The 24,702-nt window shown below is 40.1% G+C and overlaps 1 protein-coding gene across 3 annotated transcripts in view; it reads left to right on the top strand.

The window, feature by feature from the left end:
- The first annotated feature begins 1,260 nt into the window (after positions 1 to 1,260).
- Positions 1,261 to 24,702, top strand: part of CNOT6 (CCR4-NOT transcription complex subunit 6) — a 77,142-nt gene continuing 53,700 nt past the window's right edge. For 2 of the 3 annotated variants that reach the window (XR_006215840.1, XM_007083067.2), the window contains exon 1: positions 23,440 to 23,553. Coding sequence is in view for 2 of the 3 variants with exons in the window: in XM_007083067.2 (XP_007083129.1) it covers positions 23,442 to 23,553 (112 nt within the window). In the remaining variant the exon portion in view is untranslated. Of the gene's footprint in view, positions 1,661 to 23,439; positions 23,554 to 24,702 lie in introns of those variants that run through there. The other variant, XM_042981857.1, reaches the window with a different exon arrangement.

The following is a 24,702-nucleotide window of genomic DNA, read 5'->3' as shown; positions in this document are numbered from 1 at the left end:
CTTAGGCTGGGAGATGTGGAGGGATGGGCAAGTGTAGGTCTGCACTTGTTTTATCAATCCCTTACCCTTGCTGGGCTTTGCTGTTGCCCTGCCTTGCCTGTCCAGTGTCCTCTGGCACTTGAAGATGGGGCTGTCGCTTGAATTCTTGGAAGAAGACAGGTAAGGACAATCCCACGGAGGTGCTGGAGAGGCAAGTATGGAACTCAAACAGCTTTTGCCCTTCCATCTTTTCCTGGCTCTTCCAGTTCTCCTCTGCCCCAGCAGCAAGCTGCCACCCATTTCCCATGTCCTGTAGCCCAAGACAGCCTTCAGTGTGGGGATGTCTCACTTTGTTGCTATTGTTAATTCCTGGAATCAATTTCACACATTTCTTGGGGGTTGATTTTTCAAGAAGGAGCCAGTGGCCCATCTTAGTTTGCCATGTAGGTCTCTCACATCACGCCCCTGAGCATGCCTCTCTAATGGATTTGTTTGTTGGGTGTCTCTCTTTTCCCTAGACTTTGAGCTTACTCAGGGCAGGGTGGGGTGTTTCATCTCTACATCCTGGCTCCAACACAGGGGCTCCAACCGCCAGTTAACCGACGTGCACTGATGCAAGCATCATCAATTAGCCCAGTCCTTTTCCTGCTCATCTTCAATCATCACCTGAACAGAATATCTTGATTTTTGAAGGCAGCCTCGGACAGTTACTCCGGCTGGGATCCCACCACCAGAACTGTCCCTTAACTTGCTGGACTGAACGACCATTAATGGGCCGAAACGGGCCATTAATTTTTTTCTGCATATGTGAGGCAAGAGGAATCGTGAGACTGTTCACGATTTAATGTCTCGTCTTTAATCAGATCAAGGCACTGGCTAAAGTCCAAAGTCTGAGAACTGGTCCATGTCTTCACGTGATTGACAGGAGAACGAAGGGGAAAGAGATCGAGGAAAACGAGGGAAGAGAGGAGACAAAAGTGAACAGCCTGAGACACACACAAAAAAAGGGGGCGTGGGGAGGGTAGATGGAAAAACGGAGGACCGTTAAGGAGAGGAGAGAGTAGGGACCGAGCAGGAAAGGAGCGGAACAGAGCGGGAAGAGCAGCGGGAGGGCTGGCCTAGGAGCGCGCCGGACAGGCGCACCGCTGTCCAGCGCGGGGGGTGAGAAGGCGGGGCTTGGGAAACTACGAGAGGGGAGCGACCCACCCCGTCGGACACCGAATGGTCGCGCCCGGCGGCGGCGGCCAATGGGCGGCCGGGATGTTGGAGCGGCGGCGGCGGTCGGGGTGCTCGCTGGCTGGGGGACGGCGGCCGCCGCCATGATGCTTGTTTGCTTTCAATGAAAACGAGGGGGGCGCGAAGGAGGAGGCGGCGGCGTCGGTGGCGGCGGCGTCGGCGGCGCGGAGGCGAAGGCGGCAGTGGGCGCAGCGAGGAGGGCGAGGCCGGGAGCCGAGAGGGCGGGAGGGCATAGTGGCGGCCCGTCGGGGCGCCTGAGGCGGGCGGCTGACGCGGTGGCGCTCGGAGGGGGAACAAAGAGCGGCGGCTGAGGCGGCGGAGGAGCGGCGGCGGCGGCGCTGCAGCAGCGGGCGGGACTGGTATGGTGGTTCCACAGGTCAGACCCCGCTGCACTCACAGGGAGGAGGCGGCGGCAGCGGCGGAGGAAGGCGGAGCACCCCGAGAGGTGAGGGAGACGGACCCGAGGCCTGGCCGGGCTCTGCTGCCCGCACTGGTCGCGCACCGCCCCCGCTCGGTCGTGCCCCCGAGACCGAAGCGCGCGGGGTCTTAGCGCGGGCAACTTGAGTTTTGTGGGTAGCGAGCCCGTAGCTTGGCTGAGCTGGCGGCTGTTTAGGGGGGAAAGCCTTTCTCCGATCGGGCTGGGTCCCAGGCCGCGCCCCCGCGCCCAGCCCGGGGGCGGGGGGCGTTGATTGACGGCGGGGACTGGGGGGCTCAGGGCGCGGGGGAGCGGCGCCCGGGCCCTGGGACCCCGACTCTGGTCATCCCGAGGAGGCGGGTGGGTGTTGGGGACTCTTGGCCAGGATGGGTGGCAACTTTGGCGGAGTGGCTGTGTGGGATTGTGCGCCGTGGAGTGTGGAACTTCGCAGTTACCGCAACGCGGGAAACCAACTGTTGACCCTCTACCCCAAAAGTATTTAAAATTCAGTTTAACGCAGATTTGGGGGGAGGGGGTAGGTGTGACAATGACCTGGTTGAAGAGGCACTTAGCACCAGATTTGAAGATTTATAGTATTGCTCAGAGCTCGGAGATAGCCCTAATTAATTACTTGAAGCCGTTTTCTCCAGTAACCCCGAACCTCATCCTCCTTTTTATATTTAAACACCAATCGTTATTGTCTTTGTAAACTTTTTGACTTTTTCCTTTCTCATCTTCTCCAGAGGGTCTGCTAACACCTGTAACCTTTTCTTTAACTGTTACTGCAGATGACAACATTGTGAATAGTCATCTTGCTTGATCTTCTTTGAATCACTGTGTTAAGCTGACGTTGTTTAAATAATCTGCTTGAATTTGAGTTCCTGCACTTACCATTTTCTAGGTGGATTGTATTGTTAGTGTTAGTGCGGAATTTCTTGCATTCTTGTGTCTGGAAATTTAATTTTGGAGAGGAAAAGAGGGAATATGAACAAGTGGCAAATAAAATGGCATCTATTAGCACTTTTTTTTTTCACAATCACTAGGGTTTACTATTTCAAAACAGTGTTGTTGGCTCTAAGAGTTGATATGGTCATTGATCAAGAGGTTTTGAAGACTTTTGTAATTGCTGTCAGAGCGGTTATGACAGTCTTCAGAATGGGATGACTTTTAGAGTTAAAATTGCTTAATATTTTTAGACCAGTGATCTGGCCCAGTCACCTTGCTTTAAACAAAATATTTGTAAAGCTACATGTGGAAACTGAGACCTAAAAAGGTTAAAGTGATTTGCCCAAGGTACTTTTAAAGGGAAAGGACCAGGTTTTGTGTGAGTGTGAAAGCACATCAAAGAGTGATGTAATTGGTGGGGAGGGCAGAAGGTGTTTTAATGGGTAGAAGTTATTTGGGATAGATGTGTCTGTTCAGTTCTCAGGTGAACAAGATACTTAATGAAGTAGTGAAAACAAGGATGGGCTAGAAGACAGACATTTTCAGGAAGATTCACTCTCTGAAAGTTGATTTTTGCATAGTTTCAGAAGTGTCTTGATCAGTGGGATGTAGATGAAGAAGCCCTTTTGAATGCCTGTTTTGGTTGTAGGTGTATTCAGGTTTCTTAAATCTTGGTAGATCAAAACTACAATTATTGGAAAATTTCAGACTATTTTCTCTTGACTAGGAATGAAGTTGGTTATAGAACTTGGTCCTGACTGCAAATAAAGGCATTGTAGGAATTTGCCTACTGTACTGGTTTATAAATACGAATTTTGGTCCATGCTTAGGCACTGCCAGTGCAGGACCTGATATGGGGCTTGAACTCACTAACCGTGAGATCATGACCTGAGCTGAAACCAAGAGTTGAATGCTTAACCAACTGAACCACGCAGGTGCCCTGAAGCATAAACCTTTTTCATATCGTAGTGCACTGGAAAGGGATAATATATGTAAGGCATACTGGAATAAATGGTCAACATTACTCACAGCCGTAGCCTTTGGTCCATGAGGGGTGAGGGACCACTAACTTTCCTATATGCTTGCTCATTGGGAAGCTATGCTTTTAAAATGCTTATCATTTTGGAAAAGTCCAAATAGGTTCAGTAAGGATACATATTTTAATGCAGAAAAGACTTAGATTTGTGGGCCTGCAGCACTTATTTGCGTTTTTTTGTTGTGAATGGAATTCAGTGCTATGTAGAAAAAGGTTCCGATTTCAGTTTTCAAATCCTCAGCTTCCACTTTTGGCTTATTTTTTTTTTTGCTTTCACCTTGCCTGCTACTCACTTTCCAAAGGTAGCCAGTTTACAACAAGTGTGATTAAGGAAACACCATGTGAAATTAAGATATACTTGATAAATTAAACTGTAAACTTCCTGTACACAGAGCCTGGCGTGTTAAAGTACAATGGAATGCACCATATTTTGGTTTTTGAACAAGTAATGAAAAGGAGTAGGTTGTTTGTATCCAGAATGAGGACCCATGTGTAGGCTGCCTTAACCTTACCCTTCTCTGGCCTTACCTCTCCGTCATCAGTTTATATTTTCTGGATAACTTCAGTTGGATGTCAAGGAATAAAACGTGCTGGACACGGTATTGGACCCTGAGAGTTCAAAAATGAACACTACCTAGTTTTTGTCATGTAGTCTCTAGTTATCATAGGCGCATGAAGTGCTATGAGAGAATAGAAGAAAGAATAAATTCGCAGAAGGCGTGGGGCCAGTTTACAGAAAATAACAGCAGAATAGGTGTTTGTCAAACTGGGGAGAGGGGTCATTTCAAACAGAAGGGAACGGTGGGTGCATTCAGGTGCCAAAAGTTGGGCTAAGACCCAATGGTGAGGTGTTAATGGAACAGGAAGAGTGGCCTGCAAAGGTGTGTCCAGCCTAGATTTTGAAGGACCATGCTTGCTCAACTAAAAATGAGGTTTATATCTTTATCCTGTAGCAAAGGAAGGAACCAAAATATTTTTAGTATGGGAGCAAGGTGATTTATAGACCACTTTGGCATCAGTGTGGAGGATTGAGTGGAGGCCCTATATATAAAAAAAGTCACATTTTAGGTACTGTGGAGTTAATGATTCTGAATTTTTTTAACTTGGATATAGTGTCTGTTGTGTTCTGTAGTTCCTTTTATAGTGGACTTGAGGGTTTGCCCAATTGCTTTACAATGCTGGGTAATTTAAAATCAAAATGTCAGGATGTTTTGGAAGAAGTTAAAAGCAGTCAAAACAATGAAACCCATAAAATGGTACACTTGAAAATTCAGGCACTGAGAACTTGTTTTTTGAGTTCTGCTTAGGCAGACTGTAGAGCTTAAGCTGGAAAAAACAACTCTCTGCTCACCAGAAGTGGGAGGCACCAACTTTTAAAGATTGCAACTCTCCTAATAGTCTATTGGGACATAGGCCATATGTATGTGAAACTTGTAGGAGGGCAGAGTTTTCTCTCCAGTAATTTACTGCAATTGGAGCATTGAAATTAAAGTCTCTGAGCTCATGATACAGCTAGCTGTTAATTTATGTAGCCTATTCTGCTGTGTAGCAACATACAGGTTCCCAAAAGCTACCATGGTGTGCAAGATTGTGCAGTAAAAACTACAGGCCTTGTGGGGGAAAATGAGATTGGAGTCCAACACTCAAAAACTTAGTGACTTATTTTGAAAAAGGAACCTGATGAGAATGGTAGCAAAGTTTTACACATGTGAAATGGCTAAGGAGTATCTAAATATTCCCGTAAATGTGGCACTTTACATTGAGAAAGACCTCATTTGCTTGTGGAAATGGGCATCAAAATGTTTGCTGTTTGTTACTTTGAAGTGGTAGCAGGCAGGTTATCTGAAATCAAATGGAATGTTTAGTAACACCAGATGTGGGTGGGTGGGTGTGTCTTGTATCACACACATGGAGAACTGTCTGGAGGGTGGGTGTTTAAGATGAGTGTGTTTTGTGTATTTCTGCTCAGCTCAGTTTGGCTGGGTGCAGTTTTCTACCTTCGTTTAGTGCGGTAGATGCAGATGAGAAATGGCATGCAAATGAGAATTTTGCGTTACGCTTAAATTCCCTAATATATCAATCACACTGGAACAAACTCACATTTCAGAACAAGCAATAAAGCAGAATTAATTATACTTGAATACAGCATTTTAAAATAGTACTGAAACGCGGTTCAAAAAATACCCAAACACCCATATGTTAGGCACCATGTATAGACTTGCTATCCTTATGGGGCTTATGGTCTTTTGTCCCAAGTGGGGTTTATAGTGGGGTGTAAAGACAAATGGACCAATAAAACTCTCACAGGTTATACAGTAATAAGGAGTATACAAAGCAAGTGCTAAGAAAGGAACAACTAATTCTGCTTGGGAAACTTGATAGAGTCATCTCCGAGGTCTTTGAGCTGAGTTTTTAAGGGTGAATAGGCACTTGCCAGGCTGAGTAGGACTTTTCATGGAGAAGGAATGATATTTGCAAAGTCAAGTTACATACGACTTTGGCTGTGAAACATAGGACGCAAGGATGGGAGGGATAGGAGGAGGGGCCAGAAACAGTTTGTGAATAGTCTAAGGCTCTTTCTTAAAGTGTTGGGACTTCTGTCTGTATATCCTGAGGATCCACTGAGAGGTTGAGTGGATAGTAGTGGGGCAATTGTGTGTGACACACTTTTTTCAGGAGAGTAAAAATACGGACAGTGGATGAAAGGGGTCAGAGTTCATTTAAGTCCTTGTGAGAGGCTAAGGATATCAGCATAGGAGCTGGACAAGAATAGGATAAATTTGAAAGATACCAAATTAGGGACAGACAAGCAATGAGTTATAAAAATAGGGAATTGAGTACCACTCAGAAGGTTTTTAGCTTGGGTAACTTGGTATGATTTAACTTGGGGGAAGTAGAGGAAGAAGAGCAGATTTGGAAAAGGGAAGTGGAATAGGTTGCTTTTGCATCTGACTTTCATATGCCCATTGGGTATTTAGGTGCACTATGTCTTAATAGGTATCTGGACCAGAGAATGGTTGGGAATTTTAAAGACTTGGTTAGTATATAGTTAGTATTGGAAGTTTGGAGATCACTCAGGAAGAGTGTATGAACAAATGCTTTTTACCTTTTTTTAGGGAGGTAGAGTCCCCATTTGAGAATCAGTTGAGAATTATGGCTCCTGCTGAACAGAATAAAAATATGCATACACTTAAGTGTGAAGCTTACTTAATGAAACACAGGATAATATAGGACAGGAAGAAGAGGTGACCAAGGGAACCCTTAGGAACAGCCAAAAATTACATTTTGGACACAACGGCAATAAAATGGTTAAAGAGGTAGGAGAATAAGAGAGTACAATTACAGATGCCAAGAAAGGTAGGCGTGCCGAGCAAGAGGGAGTTTTCAGTGACGAGTGACGGCCAGGTTTAGGGTAGGATGAGCTCTGAGAATAGTTTAATAGGATTTGGCGGTTAGATGAATATAAGCAGAGCAAATTTTTCTGGGACCAGGGAGGTGGAAGTCAGACTGTAGGTTAGGCTGGGGACAAATGGGAGGTTAAGATGGAAAAATGTTATAGACTGCTGTTTGGAAAAGTTTAGAGTGGGAAAGAAGGAAAGGGGGTAATATAAAGAAGAGGACAGGGTTGACTGAAGGTAAACACCTATATTTGTTGCCTACCTTATGTTTTCCATAAGCCCAAAACTTAGGAAATTTCTATATATATTTATATTTCAGACTTTTCCCTGATATATTAGCTGAAATGATGAACTTTTTATTGGATCACATAAAGCTTTTTCTTTGTGGACTTTTATGTGATTTAAAAAACAAAGGAAAAATTTCCTCATTGGAGGTGGACCTGATGTGAAATCATAATATTAGAACTTTCAGTCTTCAGTTACTGAAAGCCTAAAATTTACTCTTCATATTCCCTTGCTAGATTTGTATTTGTCCTGTGCTCAGCAGTCTGCAGTTGAGTTAAATGTTTGATGTACTTTTAAATGTAGAATAGTAGCAAAGAAGGCATAGTCATTTTCTTTCAAAATTATTTGCTACACATATATACCTTACAAAGTAAGCATATGGAGATCTAACAAAACAAAAATTAGACAGTGATCTTTGTATCTAAAAGGAGTATTACAGGTGATTCTCTGGATACATCTAGCTGTCCCATATAGATTTTTTTTAACTAGGCAGATTTTGAGTGGGGGTGGTGTGGCGAGATAGATGAAAAAGGATATTAGAGGAGTCCTTGCTAATTAAGACCAAATAGAAACGAAGATTTATTCAAGTTAAGTCAAAAATATTTCTTGCATTCAGCTTTTTGGGGGGCAATTTTTTTTTCTTTCGTAAGATTGTGTATGGTTGTATGCAAACACCACAGCATCATAAAGCAGTATCTGATGAAGCTAACTGCCATGTTTTGTGGACTGAAAGCTTCTTTTGTATATTTTCATCTAAAATTGTTGAAAATTAAAACTGTACTTTATTTGGGACATCTAAAGAATTATCATTTGGTTTCTAATTTTAGGGAGACTAGAGATATTCAGACTTAGGGATTTGCAGTCAAAGAAAGAAGGAGCTTTGTTGAATGCTAATGATGTGGTACGCATTGTGCTTTACATGTGTTATTTTATTTGATCCTCATACCAAAATTGTGAGGTAGATATCATCTTATAAATGAGGAAGCTTTAGCCTTAAAGTTGAATGTAAACATATCTTTCTTGATATCGGTCTGTTTGACTCTAGTTTGTGTGTTTTTGTTTTTGTTTTTTTTTTTGAGAGTGCAAGTGAACAGGGGAGGGGCAGAGGGAGAGAAAGAGAGAATATCTTTTTTTTTTAATTTTCTTTTTAACATTTATTTTTGAGACAGAGAGAGACAGAGCATGAACGGGGAAGGGTCAGAGAGAGATGGAGACACAGAATCTGAGGCAGGCTCCGGGCTCTGAGCTGTCAGCACACAGCCTGATGCGGGGCTCGAACTCACGGACCGCGAGATCATGACCTGAGTCAAAGTTGGACGCCTAACTGACTGAGCCACCCAGGCGCCCCCAAGAGAAAGAATATCTTAAGCAGGCCTGATGTGGGGCTGTGTCTCAAGACCATGACATTGGTCTCAACCTGAGTTGAGATAAGAGTCAGATGCTCAACCGGCTGAGCCACCCAGGCACCCCTCTAGTTTGTATTAATTTCACTGTACATCCCCCACTTCCGTCCTAACACACTCTCATGGTGCTGTGGCTTAGAATGGACCTTTGATATACATTTGATGATATAGGGAGACCCAATTGCTGCCCCAAATTTATAACCATTTACATTGGTGGCTGATCTTGTTGATAGAATGGAACTACCTGGCAGATTCTTAATATTTGTGATCCTCTTAGGTTATGGATCAAAAACTTCATGAGAGTCCACATAAGAATACTATTCATGCTGGCCAAAAATCCAGTTTTAAAGCATTTCATTGTTTTGGGAAAAGGCAGTCACTTATGTGGTCAGAAAGCAGTGCATAATGGAACTCCATTTCAACAGAGTTGCTTAAGATTTCTTTCCAAATCTTCTGAAACATCACTAGGTAGCTTCAGAGCAATATTGTAGTGTTATTATTGATGATTTGTAAGGTCAGCATTTCATGAATAATTTTCTTGTAGGGGAAAAAAGGACTAGTGGGTTAAAACATGGCCAGGATATTAAAACCTCCTAAGTGATTGGATATATAAATTAGAATAAATGTTGAATGCCTCAAAGGCCAAAATCACCACTAGTTGGTGGTAGCTAGACTATCATGAGTTGTAAGAGAGAGAGCAGCAAATTATGGAAAATCTGACAAAAGATAAGAAGGAAATGAAGAGATTTCTGTTGGCATCCATCATTTGGTGCTGAAGCTGTAAATGAGATGGTTGTTTACAGCTTATCTCATGCTAAGGAGCAGATTTAGGATTGGTGGCCCCCCTTACCTTGCCGTTTTGATCTTGGTGAGGTTTTGACTTACTTACCCTGCTTATTAGTGGGCACTTACTTAGCTTTTGCTGATTAGATGGCAAATCTTACTTGTCTTAGTATGTTGTACTTTAACTTCAAATATAGAATAAAAATCTAACCTAACCTGTATTTGCTGTGTTTTCATAGTTGTGTTTTGAGTTAATTTATTGGATTGACTGAAATTGCTAGTATTTCAACAATTTTTAAAAATATATTTACTTATTTTTTTAAGTAAGAGAGCGCAAGTGGGATAGGGGCAGAGAGGGGGGGACAGAGGATCTGATGTGGGCTCTGCGCCAACAGCAACAAGCCTGTTCTGGGGCTCAAACTCATAAACAACTCACAAACCACAAGATCATGACCTGAGCTGAATTCGGATGCTCAACCAACTGAGCTGTGCCCCCCGAACCATTTTTGACCTTTCAAATTGGTAGTTTCCTATGGTTGTTGCACAGGAAACTTCTCTCTCTGCTTCTCTGACTATATTTTATACTCACTCGTGTGTGATTGGGCCCATGCACACAGTTAGAATTGCGTTGTGACAGGAGTCTGGTAACAGGCTGTTGCAGGCTGTCTGTTACGGGCTGGGCACTGCGGATGCAGATGGGTATGCCGATCTTTTCCTGTTAGAGCTTGGTTTTGACTGCTACATCTGCTGTTCAGCTCTATGTTTTGGAGGAATATTTTACCATAATTTAAAAATCGCTCCATTTTCACCAAGGTCTTTTACTGATTGGAAATTTTAAACCAGTTTGGACTGGAACTTATTTTTGTACTACTTGAAAAAGGATTTAAGGAAATTGTGTGTGAGATTTTAGGAGGGGGAGGTGGCTACAGAAACCTCAAGTTCTTAAAAATATTACTAAGATGTTATTTGTCTTTTTCGTTCTTAATCTCTTAATGAGTGTACAGTGGAGTTTTCCAGAAGCTAAAAAAAATGATGTGTGGGATCTGATCAGATTGACTTCGGAGCAGATATGCAAATCCAGCTGTCTTCTAGTATGTCAGACATTAAAGAGACTTGCAAAAATGCAAGACAGTGTCATTCTTCTCACAAAATTTTACTTTGTTTTCAAAAATAGTTCCTTTTCATAAAAATGTTTTAACATGGGATGGTTGTATATTTAACAAGTTAATACATATTTAAAATTTTCTTAGTTGTAATTTCTAGGATGACAAATGTTGATAGGTATAACCTACATAAATGAAAGCTCTTTGGGGGTATTTGTGAGTTTTTAAAAGTATGTAAGCATTCTGAGATGATAGTGTTTGAGATCTGCTGTCTTAGAGTATTAGGCAGAGGTTGGGAGTAGAGAAGGCAGGTGGGGAGTAGCTTGGAAAGATGATACATCTGTGAAGGAAACTGGAGGGCTGATGGTCTCAACCACACAATATTTGAGGAATGAACATGAGATCTTGGCTTTATCAGTGACAGAATTCTAGAGTAGTGTGAAGAGCTAGATTGTCCTAGGTTCAACCCCCCCCCCCCCCCCCCCGCCCCAGCTCTACTACTTAACAAGCATGTATGACCTTGGCAAATGATTTAAACCCTTGTGTCTTCATCTAAAATACAATGCGATATTATCTAACTCATGGGCTGCTTTGAGAATTGAACTGAGAGTAATAAAAGTAAATGAGTGCATAGTGGTTAGATAGAGCACAGACTTGTGGATCAGACTTGGGTTAAAATCATAGTTGTGCCACTGGTATCTCTGTGACCTCGGGTAAGTTACTCATTCTCTGGACCTTCCCTTCTGTTTGTAAGGAGAATAGTAGTATTTACTTACAGGAGTCCTGAAGGGTTAAATGAGACCATGTATGTGAAGGGCCTGATAGGCCTGTCACGAGGTGAGTGCTCAGATAACATTGGCTGTTACTGCCAAGTGCAGAGTGTGGCAGATGGGCAGTGCAACACAGTTTTGCCGTTACCCCCATCTGTTTGAGGTTTGCTCTTAATCTGCTAGGGCATGTCACTAAGATTATGTTTATACAATTTAATCTTTAAGTTTGTCCCCTTGATTCTTGTCCTAGAACCAGTACTCTCGGTTTTTGGTCCTTTCTGTCTGGTTTTTCTAGATTTTGCTTTCAAGGTTAGAAAGATGTTAGTTTTTCTTATTGCTGGTAAAATGGGCCCTGCTTCTGTTAGCACACTTGTCTCTTACAAATGTTTGCTATCTCTTTTTTTTTTTTTTAATTATCACAGCTTCTCTCCTTGAATTCTTATAATTATTCACCAAGCACTTACTATTTGCCAGGCTCTGAAGAGAAAAAATATTAAAAATAGAAGTGCAAGGAGCTATATTAGAGTAGGTGAGTGAGACATAAAAGAAAAAGTCAGGTGTGGTTAAAGATACTCTTATAGAAAAAATCTTCAAGGTTCGGAAAAGCTCAAAGCAGGGAATGATAAGCTCCGTGTTTGGGAGGGATAGGGAAGGAAGGACCTGTTTGAAGTCGGATATCTGATTTGGCATTTGAAGATGACCAGAGTTCCTTAAGGTATCTGGAGGAGAGGGAGAGATGGCATTTCAGGCAGGAGCGATAGCATATGGTAAAGCACAGAGGTTTGTGAGAGGTAAGTGGGAATTGGATATGACTGGAGAGGCACACAGGGGCCTGTTTTGTAGATGAGCCTGGGGTTCCTCTGTTTAATTCAACTCATATTTGAGCCTCCTTTGTGTCAGGTGCACTGTCAGTCCGTGGGTACAAAGATGAAGGAGATGTGGTTTTAGGACCATGAGTTAAGTACTTGTGTTTTTAGGAGGTCACTTTGGATAGTGTCTAAGGCTGCATTCAAGTTGGGGTGCAGCAGAAGAACGTGGGTCTGAGACTGTTGCATTAGCTCGTATCTCAGGGAAGAGCCTGGGAGGTTGAGACAGATTGGGTGAGACGAAGATTTAGGAGGTCAAGTGGACTAGAACTAGGGAACTGGATATGAAGGCTGGGATTGGATAGGAAAGAGTTAAGGATAATACTCCTATTTCTGGCTTGGAAAGCTAGTGTGGGGATCATAGAGGAAGGGCAGGTTGGAAGACCAAGATGACAATTTCACTTTTTAGTAAGATCTTTTTGGTGCCTTGTTTTTTTCTATTATCTCTCCTGTGCAATTCAGAAACCTGTTTTGAGAGATAATCATGAAATGTAAGATACCTGCAGTATCTTTGGCTGTTTATAACAGTAGCCTTGAACTCAACAGATCTCACAGTTTGGATTTAAGTTTTGCTTTTTAGATAAGAGTAGTCTTCTTGCAAAGGTTTTTTTTATGCTTGGCTTGCCACAGGGCACTAGTGATAGACAGGGTGATAGTTTTGCCACTAAGGACAGCTCCTGAATGAGGCTTATCATCTGTGTAAACTTTTAATTGGCCCATCAATCGTGGTGGAAATCTGGATAGAAAAAGAAGACAAATGTGATGACATTGAGAGTCAGGATGATTGGGGTTTAAAGTGAGATGGAGCTGTGCCTTAACTGACTTGAAGTTCTAAAAAAAGACTTAAGAACGTAGTCCGCGGGAAGTAGCTGATTTCAGTTACAGAGAGTCACATGTTTCTCATGTGTAGAATTCAACTAATACACCTGGAAGAAACAGAAGGTAAGGTACAGGGTGTGCTAGGCCTGCCATAATTACTATCGATTTAAAGTTCCAGAGTGTTTTCATATTTTAAAAAAGCATCGAATTATTGTGTTTATGTGACATTTTACATGTCTTATTACATGTCTTGGTAGGAACAGAAAACAGGTTAAATTAGTATTTATTGTTATGCAGATTTTTAATGTACCTGTGAATAAATTGGATTGTATTCAAAGAGGGAGTAATTTTTTTCTTTTTCATTTCCTTTTTCTTTTCCTTTTCTTTCTTTTTCCTTTTTTTTTTTTTTTTTTTTGGTGGCATTCTTACAGTGGCTTGGTGTTTTTGTAATGGTAATAGAAGATAGTGGAGCATATTTGAAGGATGGCAGTTATCTGCCAGTTGCATCCAAAAAAAAAAGTATTGGATAAAATCTGGAAAGGGAATATTTTGAATTCTAAACTAAGAAGTTTGAATTTGTTTTCTAAGGAGTAGAAAGTTTAGGTGGGGGGCAGTGATGGGAGAGAGGATGCCATAGAATCCCAGTTTTAAAGCTGATATAGGACCAGAAATCATTCCAGAAGACTTCCCAGTTTTTTACAAAGAATGGTTCTTTTTCCTGAATTCTGCAGTGTAATTAGGACTCAGCTTTAGAAGTTGAGAGTGTTATGTAGGTTAATAATAATTAATAATTTGAGTGTTATGTAGGTTAGTTGTAATCTATAAGGCATAAATACCAATTATGAGAGTTTATTATAATAGTTGAAAAAAGGCAAAGTCCTAAATTAGAGTGATGACTGTAAAAATAAGAAAGGGTTGTAGTGTGATTATATGATTGTGAAATTGTTGCTCCCCAAGCAGATAAAGTGCCATGACCATGTATTTATTTATTGTTTATTTCTGGCACCTGACAGAGTACTTGACACAGAGAAGGTGATTAGTAAGCATTTGGTGAATGAGTGATTCTGTAAAGAAAGCTCCCTAAGGAAGCATGGTTCAGATGTACTGAGTTGCTTTGGGATTTTTCTTCTGTGAATACCTGATTCTGGGTCATGAATGAAAGAATGTTTAGACCAGTTCATTAGTGGAATGTTCTAGTAGTACTTCCACCAGACTCCGGGAGATGCAAACTGTTTGGGTGTTCGGTGTGACAGATGGTGGAGAAAGTGTTTGGTGCGCAGAGGAGGGAGTAGTGAACATGTGCTTTTATTGGGAAGGGTTTGCAGAGGCTCCAACATGTGACTTGGGTTTGCTTGAAGGGCGAGTAGAAGTCTAGCGTGAAGGTTGTCTTTGGTGAAGGGGTTAGCACATACTAAAATACTACCCCTTAGAAGTAGGTTTGCTGTAATCAATTTAGGACTTTATAGGGTGGCATGAGTGTAAGTGGATGAAGAGGAATGAGAAAATAGTTGGCTAAGTCTAGATAATAAAGGAATTTGAAATTTGGAATTTAGGTAGGTAAATCGGTGGAAAGGGCCATCTTTGGTTTTTAAGCAGGGGAGCAACATGAGCAGGCATCTATCTGGAAGGTAGATGTGGATAGAGGAGATTGTTAGTACTTGAAGGTGAGAAATAAGGAGCGTGTAAATTAGCTTCAGTAGCAGTGAAAATGGAGAAGACAGGTTTAGAAATTATAAAGAGTTAAAAATCAGTCTGATTTAGTGAAAAATTGGATTAGAAGAAATAAATTGGCACCAAGGTTAGTGTCACTAGTTTTTCAAATATGGTTGTCTCAATACGGGTTTGAACTGCACAGGTCCATTTATGTGTCGATTTTTTATAGTACAGTTCTGTAACTACTTTCTCTGCCATATGATTTTCTTTTCTCTAGCTTTATTGTAAGAATACAGTGTATAATATATAACATACAAAATATGTATTAATCAGACGTTCATGTTATCAGTAAGGCTTGAGGTCGGCAGTGGGCTATTAGTAAAGATTTTGGGGAGTCAGAAGTTACACATGGGTTTTCAGCTGTGTTGTTCAGGTGTCAACTGTACACCCTAACTTGTAGCTCTGACAGGGGCCTGATAAGTCAATGAAAAGGGTCTTTCTGCGCATGAGTTTCTTTCTGCTTCCCTGCCTCCCTTTCCTCTGCCCCAGTCCTTTTCTCCTTCATGTTTGAGAAAGAATACACAAAGAATGGATATGAAAATGTAAAAAGGAAAAAAGAGATGTTAAATTTAGCATTTTTTGTCAGTTGAGGATGGCTGTAATTCAACTTCATTTTCCTTGAAAAAGATCTGGCCAATATAATTAAAATAAATTCTTCAACTTCAGAGTGCCTCTTAACATTTTTGTACATGGCCAAAATAACATGATTTCATAATTATTCATTAATATTAAAATTTTTTCATGTTTATTTAGCGAGAGAGAGCATGAGCAGAGGAGGGGCAGAGAGAGAGAGAGAGAGAGAGAGAGAGAGAGAGGGAGGGAGAGGGAATCAATCCCAAGAATCTGTCAGCACAGAGCCAGACACGGGGCTCCATCTCACAAACTGCAAGATCATGACCTGAGCTGAAATCAAGAGCTCAACCAACTGAGCCACCCAGGCATCCCTTATTCATTCATATTTTAAATATGAACTAGGTACTAAATGTTTCCCCATCTGCCCACAAAATGTCCTTTATTGCTGATTTGTGGGTCTTATATAGGGACCATTTATTACCTCTGATTATGTATCCCTTAATTCTCTTCAAATCTAAAATAGTTCTGGCACCAGCTTGTTGAAGCAGACCAGTTATCCTGCAGAAGCTCCTGCATTCTCACTTTGTCTGATTGCTTCTTTGGTGTTATCTGGCCAGTTCCTCTAGTTCTTCATCAAGGTGAACATTGTTGATGTGCACTTGGGGTTCTGTCATATCAAGAGACTCAGTCAGTGTCTGGTTCTCCCCCCCATTAGTGTCGTGAAGATTGAAGAAGGTAACCTTTTATTCCTCCCTTTAACATTTTCTACCTTGTGATCCAAAAACAATTTGGATGATGGTGTTACCTTAGCATTACACCAGTGCCAGTGATTCATCTAATGGTTTTAACACAATTTAGAATCCTTGCCTAAAAAAGGAGTTATAAAATGATACTGCTTTTTTTTTTTTTATTATTCATTTGTTAGCTGTCATTCTTTTGTAAAGTGGGGCTGTTCTTCATCTGGAACTGTTTGGTTAACTCAAATGCGGTACTTGCTGAAAAGTTAAACACCTAAATCTTTCTCTTTGGTGACCAATTTTCTTAGTTTGAAAGCTGCCTTCAATGGTGTCTGTCTAACTTGCACCTTTGGCACTCCCTTTCCTCCTCCTCCCCCTTGCTTTTTTCTTGCCTTGATTACTGCAGTAGTTTCCTCTGCTGCTAATCCACCTTTTACAGCACTGCCAGCTGTTTTCTGTAGCACAGGTACTTACATTATCTACACATCTTTGTTGATTCAGTGTATTTCATTCCTTTATACTTATGATTCTTTTTGCTCAAGTTGTCCACAGTTTTGGCCAGTGAGGACCCCTTCTAACTGGCTCCTGTGTCCTGTTGACTTAGGTTTTTGGCACTAAAGGATGTCTCAGGCTTTATACATTTTATACATTTCCTGCCCCAGACTTGTAATTGTCCATTTTACAAAGAACTTTGCTTTCTTGGTATTAGAGATCAAAACTGAGGATTAGAGGTGCTGTTATTCCAGACATAGCATAGCTTCTGAAGCACTCCAGTGCATTGTTAGAAACAAATTTAAAATCATTGGTTTATATTGATATTCTCAAGTCAGTTTTGGTGTTGGTGTTTTCACTTGATTTATAAATGCTTTCTTACCCTGAAAATTTTGGTTCTTAACATCATTGACATAAGTCATTCTTTGCTTAATCCTAAAATACAAAGTAAATAATTCAATGTAATGCCAATACTTACCATCATTCTTCCTACAGCTGCATGATTTCCCCTAGTGTGGCTGTAGAGTGACTCATTTAATTGTACATTCTTGTTAATGGCCACTTAAGTTGTGTGCACTTTTTGTCATAATGCTATAATGAGTAATTTAGAAAAGTACATGGGTTGTATGTTTTGTTAGTAATTGCTTGAAAATGTCCTTTTGTTTGTCTTCACACCTGACCAAGTCTTTGAGTACAGAAGGTTTTTTAGTTAAGGTAAAATTTATATAAAGTAAAATGTATAGGCCTTAAATGTACAGTTTGAATTTTGGTACATAATATATACCAATATAAACCACACCTCATTTAAGATATTGGGTATTTTCATCATTTCCCATTAGGGCAGCCATTGTTACCACTGCACATTCATGTAAATGGAATCTCTTTTGGGTCTTTTTCATTCAGTTTGTAATGTTTGAGATTCATCTGTATATGTGTGTTATGTATCAATAGTTTATTCCTTTTTTATTGCTGAGTAGTATTTATCCTTTGATTATCCTTTCATTGTCGAGGACATTTCAGTTTTCAGGTTTTGGTGCTTATGAATAAAACTATTATGCAAGTTTATATAAATGTATTTTTTTGGAAATGCAGTTTTTTTTCTCTTTGGTAAATACCAAAGCGTAGGTTTATTGAGTTATGGCATTACTCAATTACTCTCTTAGATATTATGTTAATCATCTCTTTTCTTTTGTTTTTCCATAAAAAAGTGTATTTAATTTTCACCTGTCTTTGCTTCTTGTTTTAGTAGGAATTATGTTTATGTAGTCTGTGACTTTCCTTTTTTGCCTTGATTTTGTTCTAGAGATTCTAATATTCAAATATTTTTTCCTCTACACTCTTAGATCTACACTCTTTTTATCTCACTTTTTGTTGTTGCACAGTTGACTTCTTTATTTGTAGTTTTTGTTTATGTAGTTTTTTAAGCACAAGAAACAATTTTTTTGTGGAATATTTTTCGATTTCTGTAGTATTTCTTTTTTCTTTTGTATGATTTTGTATAATCGTTGTGCTGCGTGTATTATGCTTAACTTGTGTTTGACATTGACCGCTCTGTTGACTTGCATTTTATACAGATATGGTGTGGGTGGGTACTTAAGCACTTCTGTTGGCTTCCACTCAGACTGATTGTGAAGGTTAAGTACAGATGAGGGAGAGGCAGGCTGTGGCACACCTATTGGCTGCGGGTAGTTATGATTAGTGGATTTCAGCCCCCAGTTGGTGGTTTTTATAATTACGTTTTCCTTCCATGGGAACATTCAGATACCTGATTGTCCCTGGTTTTGATTGGTAGAAGTTTGGTTCCTAACAGGAAAAAGACCAGAGGTTCCTACCCCTTTCTTTATGTTCCTGTTTCTAGCAGCTGTTTCTTTCCACTCCTAGCCAGAGGATGGTTAAAATAGATTTAATATAAGGCATTTGATTAGGGAACTATGAATCTTTTTAGGGCTATAGGGGTGGGGTATAACTTTTTGCAAGGACCTTTGTATCTTCATTCTAGTCTGTTTCCTATTTAGGTGTTCTTCTTTTATTTTAGATTCTGATAAATCCCTCGTAACCCCTCCCTGTGATTCCTGCCCCAGGCCCCTCACTGCACCATATCCATACACACACACACACAGACCATTTCTGGAAATGTTAGGTAGAGAATCTGTAGGTTCCTAATTTTTTTTCCTCATTTAGATAGCTGTTTTTCTAAGTTTATGGTATGCAGTTAGGCCACTCTTAGTTTAAACACTCCAGGATAACCTTATTAGTTGTGTTATGGTTTGTAACTCTGCTTTGCAACGCTAACTTTCCCACTGTGATTATAGTTCTGTATTTTGAGGCCATTTCTTAAAATGTTTAATTATGAAAGCCTGTCTTTCTATGTTGGTAAATTAATGTCCTGTGTTTCTTTAAGGCAAATAATTATTCTAAGATAATGAAAAACTGTTTCTCAGATCCAGTGTGGGGGTGGGTTTTATGCTGCCAGGGTCAGTAGTGATGTCTGGTGTTGGGTTGGAGGGATAGGGGATTGACTAGTCAGGTGCTGCATAGCTGCTTACCCTGGCCTAGCTGTTTCTAATTCTTTTGTAATCCTTGACAGTTTTAAAGTCTGTTTTGGAAACCTTTGAGTCTTTTTAGATAAAAATAAGGTATGCCACTGCAGATTATTTAGAGGAGAGATCTGCTTGTTGATTTCAAAGTCTTGGGAAAGATGCTAAATTGTGTGCATTCTTATATCCTTTTCCCTACCAATGCTATGCTTTGCCAGAGTCAAAAAAAAAAAAAAAAATGGGGAGGTGTTCAGTGGGCAGATGTGCTTGTCTTGCTGCTTCTGGAGTTTGTCCAATTTGCTACTTTTTTTTTTTAATTTGACTATAGTTGACACAGTGTTAAATTAGTTTCAGGTGTACAGTATAGTGGTTGGCCAACTTCTCTGCTGTCATACACCTCCCCCCACCCCCACTTCCGAATCCTCAGTCTCAGGGATTTGGAAATAAAGATGATCTCCTCACTGCTTTCACATTTAATGAGCTGTCTCTTAAATTTTAAGACAACCCATCCCACATTATGAAAAATCAAGAAAGGGAGTGGTTGGCTACCTATGCAGAAATTATGACCCTCTAATGGAATGACCCCAGGTGCAGGACCTAGTTTTCAGATTTCTTATTAGTTCAGTGGCACTTCTGTCCATTCTCCGAAGTGGAATCAAACTCTGGACCTTGACTCAAACTAAGCTCACATGTAGTTGGCAAATCAGACTTCTGAACTTTCACTAAGGAGTCAAATGATTAATAATAGGACCAAGATACTGAACTCAGCTGGAGAGAGCCAATTTCTTACCATTGTTAAATTCTATTTGGAAAAGCCAATGAAGATCAGATGGTTGGTTTCTAAATTTTTTTAAATGTCTTATTTATTTTTGAGAGAGAGAGAGAGAGAGAGAGAGAGAGAGAGAGAGCATGAGCATGGGAGGGGCGGAGAGAGACACACACACAGACACAGACACAGAGAGAGGGAGACACAGAATCTGAAGCCGGCTCCATCCAGGCTATGAGCTGTCACACAGAGCCCAGTGTGGGGCTTGAACTCATGAACCTCGAGATCATGACCTGAGCTGAAGTTGGATGCTCAATCAACTGAGCCACCCAGGTGCCCCCAGATGGTTGTTTTCTAAGTAGAGTCTGGTCAAAATCACGGCATTTGGGTGATCTTAAGCACTGTTACCATCAAGCTTTGGTAGCCTTACACAACGTTTTATATTTTCTAGGTTATTACTAGGATATTCATATCATTCAGAAAAGGCACTTGCTTTGCCAGATTGTCTTCTAGAATAGGAACAGTTTTCTGACTGTATAGCTCTCTGTTAGGTATTTTGTAACAGTCTAAAAACTTCAGACCTTGTATTTCTCTTTTCCAGAAGTTAACATGTAAGACAACAGTTTCATCAATAATATTTAAGAAAACAAAAAATACATGTGCTGTTTCTTGTGCAGATGATTAGTCTCATCATTTATATTTTTTAAAGCAGCTTTTTAAGGATTATTTACTTCTATGTTTTGACTGCCCAAAGCTCATTTCTGTTTCAAAAATAGCTCTACTTCCCATCAGTTAGGAAGGCAGCATAGAGTTGCTTTGGCTTTTTTCCAGTCTTTTTTTATTGTGGCAAACGTACATAAAATTTATCACCTTAAAACCATTTTTAAATGTAGCATTCAGTAGTATTAAATATATTCATAATGTTGTACAACAGTTACCCCCCCCCCATCCATCTCCGTAATTCTCGTAAACTGAAACTCTGCACCCATTCAGTAACTTCCCTTCCCCAGCCCCTGGCAGCTGCCATTCTACTTTCTGTCTCTGTGAGTTTGACTACTTTAGTACCTCATGTAAATGAAATAATGTTTGTCTTTTTGTGATTGTCTTATTTCACTTAGAGAGTAGCTTTAACTTTTTAATCAGATGCAATCAAAGCCTGACTCTGCTGCTTCCCAGCCTTATAATGCTGGTTAAATTTCTTAAACGTTTTTGGGCTTCAGGTTTCTGCTGGTAAAATGGAGTTAATTCTGACTGTAGGAAGAACTAGCAAAAGACTAAATTTAGTAAGATAAGAGGAAAACCAAGAGAAAAGATATCCTGGAAGCCAACTGAGTGAGTCTGTCTAAGAGGGAGTGATCATCTACATCAAATACTGATCGTAGGACAAGCAAAAGTAGGTCTAAGAAACGAGCATTGATTACAACAATGTTGGGCCACTGGTTTTCTTCCTGGCAGTTTTTGGTGGAATGTTAAAAGCACATACTGATTTGAATGATTTTAACTGGGAAAAAGGGAGGAGGAGACAGCATATGTAACTTCCAAGGATAATTTATTTGTGTGTGTGTGTGTGTGTGTGTGTGTGTGTGTGTGAAGAGAATGAGAAAAAAAGTGTAACTGGAGGGGGAAATGGGGTTAGGACTTTTAAATAAAGGAGATAATACCATATATATGTATACTGAAGATAAAGATCTAGTATAGAGGGGGAAAGTGATGTAAGAGAGAATTGCCAAGTAATGTCCTTGAACAGGCAAGATGATGGGGATGAGATTGAGTGTTCAGAGAGGCAATTTGTCCTACTAAATGAGAGTGTAGATGGGTGGGGGTGGGAGTTCATAGAAAGGCCTCTTTTGGTTGTTTTCTGTTTCAATGAGAAAATGGAAGTAAGAAAGGGAGGATGGAGGGTAAATGTTAGAAGTTTGAAGAGAAAGTCACGTAGAAGGGACTAGGAGAATTTAAAGTATAATTTCTTGGCGGCATAAATAGTCCATTTGAGGTAAGTGATTGCTGAGTGATTCCCTTTAAGTTCACATGGTGTAGTAGGTTTTTCTCTGGCTATATTTAGCTGGGTATGTATCCATAGTAGGTGGAGAGTTGGCTTAAGTGGCTTTGGACTCATCCAAACAAATAAGGTGAAGACTCAGGCAAGGAGTTTGGGGGATATGCAAGGGTGTGAGACTTCGTTTCATGTAAATATGTCAGAATGTATGGATAACAGATAAGGATTAAGGAAATAACCACAAGTGAAATGAAGAGTAATCTTTCAGTATCAACTTACATTTAGTTTTTCAAATTCTCAAAAATTTTTATGCTTGGTTTGTTCAAATTGGACCCAAACAAGGTGTGGGTATTGCATTTCATTGCTGTGCCCTGTAAGTTGTATAATCCATGTCAATTTGGTCTCCTGTTTTTCATGTCCTTTATTTTTGAAGAAATTGGATCTTTCTCATGTAGAACTTTCTATATTCTGTATCTGGTTGGCTGTATTTTTGTGGAGTTGTTTACAATTTTTAAAAAAATTTTAATTGTGGTTAAATATAACAATTTGCTGCCTTCACCATTTTTAAGTATACAGTTCAGAAGTGTTCAGTATGTTCACGTTGTTATGTCTTGTGTTATTTTTTTTAATGTTTAGTTATTTTTGAGAGAGTGCATGCGCACAAGTGGGGAAGGGGAAGAGAGAGAGGGAGACCCAGAATCTGAAGCAGACTCCAGGCTCTGAGCTGTCAGTGCAGAGCCCAATGTGGGGCTCGAACTCATGAACCACCAGATCATGACCTGAGCCACCCAGGCACCCCGAATGTATTATTTTTAACATATTCCTCTATCCCCTTCATTTTGTGTCAACTGGTACCAGGAGTAGGAGTGCTTGATTTGATTCACGTTCAATTTTTTTATTTTTACTATGTTTAGATGAGGGGGCAAAATATGTCGTGTTGGCACATGAGTTTAGTCATCCTAATGATGAGATGGACCATTGTGTTGACATCTCATAGCCTGAATATCCATTTGTAATTTTTCCATTGTATTCTTTTTTTCACCTAATGCTTTCATTAATCATTGGTGGTCATTGCCTCAGTCCTTTTTTTTTTTTTTTTTTTTTTTTTTTTTTTTTTTTTTTTTTTTTTCATTTTGGGTTGTGAAATAGTGATTTTTCTAACTATTTAACTTTCTGCATTTATTAGATGGAATTCTATTAAGATTATTCCCTTATTTAGTTTTGGCCAGAAATGCAGGATAAATGCTTAATTCTTTCCCTTCTGCCACTTTTTAGGTGACTGAATTTTTTTTTTTTTTTTAATTTTTTTTTTTTTAATAGTTACTCTTTTGATGTTCATGTTGTCTTACTTGTGGCCAATGGAAGCTTCTCCAAGCTGTCTGCTGTCACAGCATCTTTGTTAGCACCCAGCCTTGTTTTATATTTTTCTGATCCTGGACCTGCAATTCTCCATTTCTCCGAGAAGCTTCTTTTTAGTGGGAAGTGGTATTTAGAGATGATAATATGGGTACTTACTTTTAAAAAGATGTTGGTTATTTCCAGTTATTTGGTTCTTCAGAATACTGATTGCTTTTTTCAATTCAACAGGCATGCCCAAAGAAAAATACGAGCCTCCTGACCCTAGGAGGATGTACACAATTATGTCCTCTGAAGAAGCAGCAAATGGAAAGAAATCACATTGGGCAGAGCTTGAAATAAGTGGTAAGACATGCACGCATAAATTTAATGGTGTGGAAATCAAGATGGTAGAAATTAAGCTTTCTAATGCCAGTGCACTAAAGAGGCAGTGTTGTATTTTACCAGTGCTAATTATCTTAGAAGTGGGAAGGTTCAGTGGAAAGAATATGGTTTTGGTCAAAGTTCAAAACCCATTCATTGCTTATTTCAGTGTCAGTGTCCTTTTATAAAAATGGGAATGACAAGGATGAAATAAAAATGACACATGTGAACTGCCTAGTGCATAAAGGTTTGTTCTGATACTTAATTCTCTGACAAAGTAGGATTGAGCTTTTGTATTATCAAATTACAGATTTCCAGTGGGATGGGAAATGCCTGGTCTAGAATAGGTTATGTGATAGATTTGTTTCTCCTTATTTTCTTCATTTGCTTTTCAGTCTGAGTCTCTAAGGATAGCCTTATTCAGAAACACAAAATCTTTAAAGAATTCAAAGCAGATCTCAAAGTTCCCTTCTACCTTAATGCAGTTTAGACCTAGTCAAAGAAATAGGAGAGCCCCTAGAACCAGAGCCGCAGAGATATCCCCATCATCCCTGCGGGGGGGCCTGCAGCCTCTTTTTTAATACTTCAAAGGTGGTGAAGGGATACACCTGGTTAATACCAGGTGCCTTATTCTTAAGGCAACCAGTGCTAAAGAGGTTTTGTGTTAATATTGGCCTAATATGCCTCCTCATACTTTTCTTCCATTCTGTCTTGAGTTTTGCAAGGTTTCTCCTCTTTTTCCTGACTGTCCTTAATTTTTTTTTTTTTTAATTTAATGCAGCAAACATACTGAACACATGCTATGTGTATAACATCTTGCCAGGTGTTGTACTAGGTATATGGAAGATACATAGGATGGAAAAAAACATAGTCCCTGCATTCTGAAGCTTATGGTATATTAGGGAGTGAGAAGAACGGAGTGCACCAATATAAGTAACTAATAGACAAAACATAATTGCCAAGACTAGGCAGGAAAATATTTACAGGAAGCAAAGGGAAAGTAATGATAGTAGTATTCTTTCCTTGTCAGCTCAAAATCTCTATGAACCTATTCAGTAAACCTAAACACTCTCCCTGGGTACCCACGCGAGTCTCTCTTGGTTTCCCTCTCTCTTTAGAGTGCTGGTGGTA

Source organism: Panthera tigris, chromosome A1 (genome assembly GCF_018350195.1).
Source record: "Panthera tigris isolate Pti1 chromosome A1, P.tigris_Pti1_mat1.1, whole genome shotgun sequence".
Classification (NCBI taxonomy): Eukaryota; Metazoa; Chordata; class Mammalia; order Carnivora; family Felidae; genus Panthera; species Panthera tigris.
Note: the sequence above shows the minus strand (reverse complement) of the source record. Positions and strands in the feature narration are given on the sequence as shown.